At 60.0% G+C, this 6,068-nt stretch overlaps 3 protein-coding genes across 3 annotated transcripts; 1 reads left to right on the top strand and 2 right to left on the bottom strand.

Annotated features, from left to right (window-relative positions):
* Positions 1-533: 533 nt before the first annotated feature.
* Positions 534-1,749, top strand: SDRG_13144 (hypothetical protein). Its single transcript, XM_008619226.1, has 2 exons — positions 534-1,662; positions 1,704-1,749. The coding sequence occupies exon 1, from the start codon at positions 692-694 to the stop codon at positions 1,532-1,534; it is 843 nt and encodes a 280-aa protein (XP_008617448.1). The 5' UTR covers positions 534-691; the 3' UTR covers positions 1,535-1,662; positions 1,704-1,749.
* Positions 1,750-1,936: 187 nt separating this feature from the next.
* SDRG_13143 (hypothetical protein) lies at positions 1,937-3,685 on the bottom strand (the record flags this gene model as incomplete). Its single annotated transcript, XM_008619225.1, has 1 exon — positions 1,937-3,685. The coding sequence occupies one exon, from the start codon at positions 3,683-3,685 to the stop codon at positions 1,937-1,939; it is 1,749 nt and encodes a 582-aa protein (XP_008617447.1).
* Positions 3,686-4,709: 1,024 nt separating this feature from the next.
* On the bottom strand, positions 4,710-5,915 carry SDRG_13142 (hypothetical protein; the record flags this gene model as incomplete). The annotated part of the gene is made up of 1 exon (XM_008619224.1): positions 4,710-5,915. One exon carries the CDS (start codon positions 5,913-5,915, stop codon positions 4,710-4,712), a length of 1,206 nt encoding a protein of 401 aa, XP_008617446.1.
* Positions 5,916-6,068: the final 153 nt, after the last annotated feature.

The raw sequence follows: 6,068 nt of genomic DNA, 5'->3' as shown, positions 1-6,068 counted from the left end.
GGGTAGACGTCGCCGCTCCAGACCGGCGTCGTCGGCGTCAGCGTGTGCGTCAAGTCAATGTACGTGGCGTCGGCGAGGCCGTCGGCAAAGGCCGACCAGAGGCCCGGCGCGCTCGGCCGGCGCGCGTGGTCGGCCACAGCGGATATGAGCAGCGTGCTCAGCGTCACCACCTTCATCTGCGCTCGAGCTCTCGGAAAGTGAAATGAGCGGAATTTCGAACACCAAAATTTCGAAGCCGATCCCACTGGTCAGTAGCATGTTGAAGCTGTACGTTGACGGGGCACGGACGCAGCGTCCTCAGGATCGCAGGATTCTGGGCCTCAGCGATGGGTCCTAGAGAGCATTGTCAAGCATAGTCCTTCTACGAGCTGCCCAGCAGGGACAGCTGTGAACGCACCAAGTACGATGAAGATATGCTCCTTGGCAATCTGGTCGGTCGCTATCAGTTCGCCCGATCATCTCGGCACAGTACAGCGTATGCCTGCGGCCTCCCGAGTCATCGGCATCAACGAGTGGACCAGCTTGCCCGAGCTCCTCGCCCGGTCGCACAAAGCCAAGGCGTAGGTAGAGAGCTCGTATCGGCAGCGCCTTGACCAGCCGTGCTCGCGTGGGATCTCCAACTGGAGTTGTTATGTGCCGGTGTTGAAGTCCAGCGGATTATCCGGATACCAGCGCGACGATTTCAATCGTCATGTGGCGCCGGCGAGTGGCGAGCGTGGTCACGCGGCGGTGGTCGTCGACGTGCGCCGTCACGTGCGCCGACAGCCTCATCGCACTCATCAAGAAAGCGCCAGGTCGCAACGACACTGATGATGCGCGCGACGTCCTCCGCAACACCTCGGCCATCGATCTGAGTGTCACGGACGCCTATGGCTCGACGGCGCTGACGCTGGCCGCCCGCGGAGGCCACCTCGAGCTCTGCCACGACCTCCTCGACGTACTGGACACGCCACGCAGCACGGCGCCGCGCGCGACGGTGTTGAACCAAGCCAACATGTTTGGGTCGACGCCGCTCATGTGTGCGAGCGCGTCGGGCCACGTGGACGTCTGTCACCTTCTGCTGGAGGCTGGTGTTGACGTCGACGTCCGTACGCGGTACGGCTCGACCGCGCTGAGCAAGGCGGCGGAAGCAGGCCACGCTGCGATCGTCGACGCGCTGCTCGCTGCCGGTGCCACGTCATCGCCCAACGCGCTGGGAAAAACACCGTTCGAGCTCGCGGAGGCCAAGGGCCATGTTCTGCCCCAGCTTCAGGAGGCGCCCATGAAGGACGAGCGATGCAGCGCGCGGGTCACGAGCTGGCGAAGCGCGTCGCTGATCGAATGCCAATTGACATCAACCGGCGAGTTCGTGCTCGTCGAGAAAGCGGACGCCCGCCAACGCACGCCCATCAACGCGGCGCTCGAGCTCACGTTTGCTGACGGCCGCTGGCACATCGCGCACGTGCCTGCGTCGACTCGCCCTGCGAAGCAGCGCTGCTTGCACCCGCGACGACCGTTCGAGAAGAAGTGCGTCGACTGCCCCGACAAACGGTAACTGCGTAGGAGGACTACCAAGTCTATGTACGAATCAACGGTGGTCGCCAGACGTCGTATCTAGAGACGAGTCTTTGACAGAGAAACGATGCGTGCATTCTTCCTGTAGCAACGACGTCATGGCGACAGGTAGCGTATGGTCGAGTACGAGGACTAGATACGAGGACTAGAGCACACACTTGATAATGCAGTGGGTGAATGGCGTGGGGTCCATCAGCTGAGCTCTCTGTGCGTCGGGAGATCACTGCGAGCGACGACCCGACCGCAGCCATCTTTGTCCTCGTAGCGAGCGACGCCAGGCCAATCGGTGCCGAGTCGCCGCAGCAAGCACGGCCAACGAATCACACTCGGTGCTCAATGCAACTCATACTCACGTTATACAACATTAGGACGGGACGTTTCTCTACTCCGCCGCCGACGTACGACGGCTGACGACCGTTGCGACGCCGATCCCAATCAGCGAGAGCGCGGCCGGCAAGAGAATACCGAGGAGATACCACAACGGCGCCGGTTCGTCACAGCCTTGGCCGCCCGCGAGAATCGTGCAGCTCGTCGCGTCGTACATGGACATGAGTGTGCCCGTGATGGAAACCGATAAGATCGTCATAAACGCAAAGAAGAGAAAGGCGGCGACGCGCGGGTAGCGACCGCCGGTGCGCTTGAGCTCGGCGACCGCGGCCTTTTGATGCGGCAGCAAGTAGACGAAGAAGCAGCCGAGCAACGTCAAGCTGTACCCAATCACGTACGTCCATGCGACGTCGGCGCGAATGTCGGGCGTGTCGGCCTTGATGCGCGTGGTCGAGATACGGAAGGGGACGTTGATGACGTTGGTGATGATGCTCGTAAAGAGGCCTGGGAGGTTCATGACGGTCGTCACAAGACCAAACATGACGCCTTCGTTGCCCGTGCCCGCGAGCTCGGCGATGACAAACATACTCACCATCGAGTTCATTGCATTCGGGATCATTTCAGCGATCGGGACGCCGAGGAAGAACCACTGGTTGCGGACGACGTCAAAGATCGTAGAGAACATGACGGCGGCGTCGATGACGTTGGTGAGAAGCGTCGTCCAGACGATGACCGCGCGCCAGTTCCAGTGCGTCCCGATCTTGCCGACCGTCACAAGCATGCCAATGTACAAGAGCTTCCCGACCGTGTACATGACGGTACTGTTGAGGTTCTCGACTTTGGCCCAGTAGAGCTTGACGTAGCCGCCGGCGGTGGACCCAATGCCCGTGAACGTGTTGAAAAGGAAGTTGAAGAGGAGCACTTGCCACACAACGCGCAGTTGGAGGAGGTCCCAGAGCTCCAGAATGTACTTGCGAAAATTGACGCGCGTCGATTTGTCGTCTTGGAGGAAAAAGTATACGATCGGCAGGTTGAGAACGACGGGGACGGCCAGAATCCAAAAGAAGGTGTTGAGACCAATGTCCCAGTCGTAGTGGCCGCCAAACCGCGACGAGTTGAGGCAAAACCCGGAAACGTTGGTGACGAGCGCAGCTGCAAACCCTCGGACAGCGTACACGAGCGACACAAGACGACCGCGGACGGCCTCGGGCTCGAGCTGCGAGTACGAGACCGTGAGTGCGTCCTGGGCGACGTCGGCGATGATCATGGCAAAGCACACCACCGTGCAGACAAGCGCAAGCGACGACCCGTTGTGGGTTGCCGCTGGGTCGGGGGCGCCGGCGCCGGCGGGACGCAGCGCCACGTAGACGAGCAGAATGGCCGTGACGGTCCAGCCGCCGAGGATGTACGGCTTGCGGCGGTAGCCAAAGATCGGGACGCAGTCCGTGAGCATGCCAAAGAAGACCTTTAACGACCACCCGAGGGTCATGAGCGTGCCCGCCGAGTTGAGGATGTTGGGGGGGAGCTGGTAGTACGCCGTCAAGAACGGATACCCAATCGAGTTGGTGCCGCCAATGACGACGCCGAGGATCGCGTACTGAAAGAGGAAAGCGAGAATCTCGGGTGACGTGTAGACGAGCGCGCCGCCTTCACGAAGCGCGCCGTCCTCGTCAGCTTCGAGGTCTCCCGGCGTCTTGGCGGCGAGGTAGTCGGGCGAGAGCTTCTCGATCGGGTCCATGGATTTGGTGTACGAGATGCGCTCCGCGAGCTCGAGTTCGTCACCGCGCAGCGTCGACTGCACCATCGGGGTGTCGATCAAAGAGGGAAATTGAAAATGAGCGATCGGCGCAGCACCGGTATATAAGGTGGCACAACCAAAAGGCAAGGAGGACCGGCAAACATCGTGGCACGGGGTCGGGTGACGCGATGGGTGTAGTGGGATGAAGATGACCGCTCCGTGGGTGCCTTGAATCCTTGCACAAGGATCGCCTGTGCTAAGCTAATGCTGACCAGCACATCGAGGATTCTATCTTCTCGAGGTGTCTACGACTGCATCTAGTCCTGCTCAAAGCGGGCGCAGCAAGCAAGCGTTGCGCCTGGCATTGGAATTTGATGCTCCGAACCGCTCCCTCGAAAACATGTGTTTTGGTGGTGTGTTTTTGGACGGTCCACGAGGCGCGTCTCTGAGAATGAATCGGCTCGTCGCACGGCAGTTTTGTTTTCTATGCGTTCGATGCCGTTCATAAAGGTTATACACCTTATCTAGTGCTGTATGGAGTAATCGGCTGCGACGCGATGACGCAGTGTCCCTCGTCGTCACGACCGCTCACCACTTCGGGGCCGAAAGCACGCCCGTCGAGCAACACAAACCCATGAGACGCCGCGGCAAGCGTTGTTCTATCCGCTCAAACGCGCTCAAAAGAACAAGACTGTGCTGCGGTACCGTGCGATCGAGGGATCTGGCTGCGCCCCGTGCCACCCGTGTGCACCTGGCTACGACACGAACTAAGCTGTGCCGGAAGAACTCTAGCGGTAGCGTGGCAGGGCGGGGGACGCCTTTGTCTACCCGGTGTTGACTTCAAAACGCGACCACCGACACTCACTGCTTGTCGAGATGGACGAGACGCCAGGTGAACAAAGATTTCTGTCGGTCAGGTCCCCAGAACCTGATTCGATGGAGGAGTGGCCGACTTGGTCCTCGTGTACATTCGCTGTACGCTCTTCGCCTGGAAACAAGATATGCAAAGCCAATTTATTTTTCATTTGCAGTAACGACGACAACAGCATAGGAACGACGTGTTCGCTCCGAATGGAATCGAAAGTCCATCTTAAGCGCTCTCCTTGGAGCTGTGCCACTTGACGGCAAAGATCCCGACGATCGAGAGCAGCGACGGGATGGTAAACCCGAGCAAGTAGAGCTGCGACGCGCCTTCCTCACAGCCGTCGCCGCCCGCGAGGAGCGTGCAGCTCGTCTCGTCGTACATGGACGCCAACGTGCCCGTTACCGAGACGGACAAAATTGTGATGAACGCAAAGAAGAGGAAGGCGGCGACGCGCGGGTAGCTGCCGCCGGTGCGCTTGAGCTCGGCGACCGCGGCTTTTTGATTCGGCAGCAGGAAAATAAAGAGGCAGCCGAGCAAGGTCAAGCTGTACCCAATCAGGTACGTCCATGCGACGTCAGTGCGGATCTCGTCCGAGTCGGCCTTGATGCGCTTGGACGAAATGTGGAAGGGCACGTTGATGACGTTGGTGATCATCGAGCAAAAGACGCCCGGGAGGTTGATGATCGTGGTGACGAGGCCGTACATGACGCCTTCGTTGCCGATCGTCGCGAGCTCGGCGACGACAAACATGCTCACCATCGAGTTCATTGCGCTCGGAATCGTCTCGGCGATCGGGACGCCGAGGAAGAACCACTGGTTGCGGACAACGTCAAAGATCGTACAGAACATGACAGCGGCGTCGATGACGTTGGTGACGATCGTGGTCGCGACGATGACGAAGCGCCAGTTCCAGCCAGTACCGTACTTGCCCATGGCGACGAGCATGCCAATGTAGATAAAGTTGCTCAGCGCGTGCATGGCGGTGCTGTTGAGGTTGTAGACTTTGGCCCAGTAGAGCTTGACGTAGCCGCCGGCGGTGGACCCAATGCCTGTGAACGCGCCAAAGATGAAGTTGAAGAGGAGCACTTGCCACACAACGCGCAGTTGGAGGAGGTCCCAGAGCTCCTTGATGTAGTGGCGAAAGACCACACGCGGCGTCTTGTCGTCCTGAAGGAAAAAGTATACGATCGGCACGTTGAGGACAACCGGGACCGTCAAGACCCAGAAGAAGGCGTTGAGGCCAATGTCCCAGTCAAAACTGCCGCCATACCGCGTCGAGTTGAGGCAAAAGCCGGAGATGAGCGAGATGATTGTGTTGGTGAAATTGCGGACGGCGTACACGAGCGAGATGAGACGACCGCGCGTCGCCGCGGGTTCGCGCTGTGAGTACGAGAGCGTTAGCGCGTCTTGGGCCACGTCGGCGATGATCATGGCAAAGCACACCACCGTGCAGACAAGCGCAAGCGACGACCCGTTGTGGGTTGCCTCTGGGTCGGGGGCGCCGGCGCCCGCTGGACGCGATGCCAAATAGGCAAGCAGTACGGCCGTGACGGTCCAGCCGCCGAGGATGTACGGCTTGCGGCG

This window comes from Saprolegnia diclina, assembly GCF_000281045.1.
Source record: "Saprolegnia diclina VS20 unplaced genomic scaffold supercont1.56, whole genome shotgun sequence".
Lineage (NCBI taxonomy): Eukaryota > Oomycota > Saprolegniomycetes > Saprolegniales > Saprolegniaceae > Saprolegnia > Saprolegnia diclina.
This window is presented reverse-complemented; position numbering and strand designations above follow the sequence as displayed.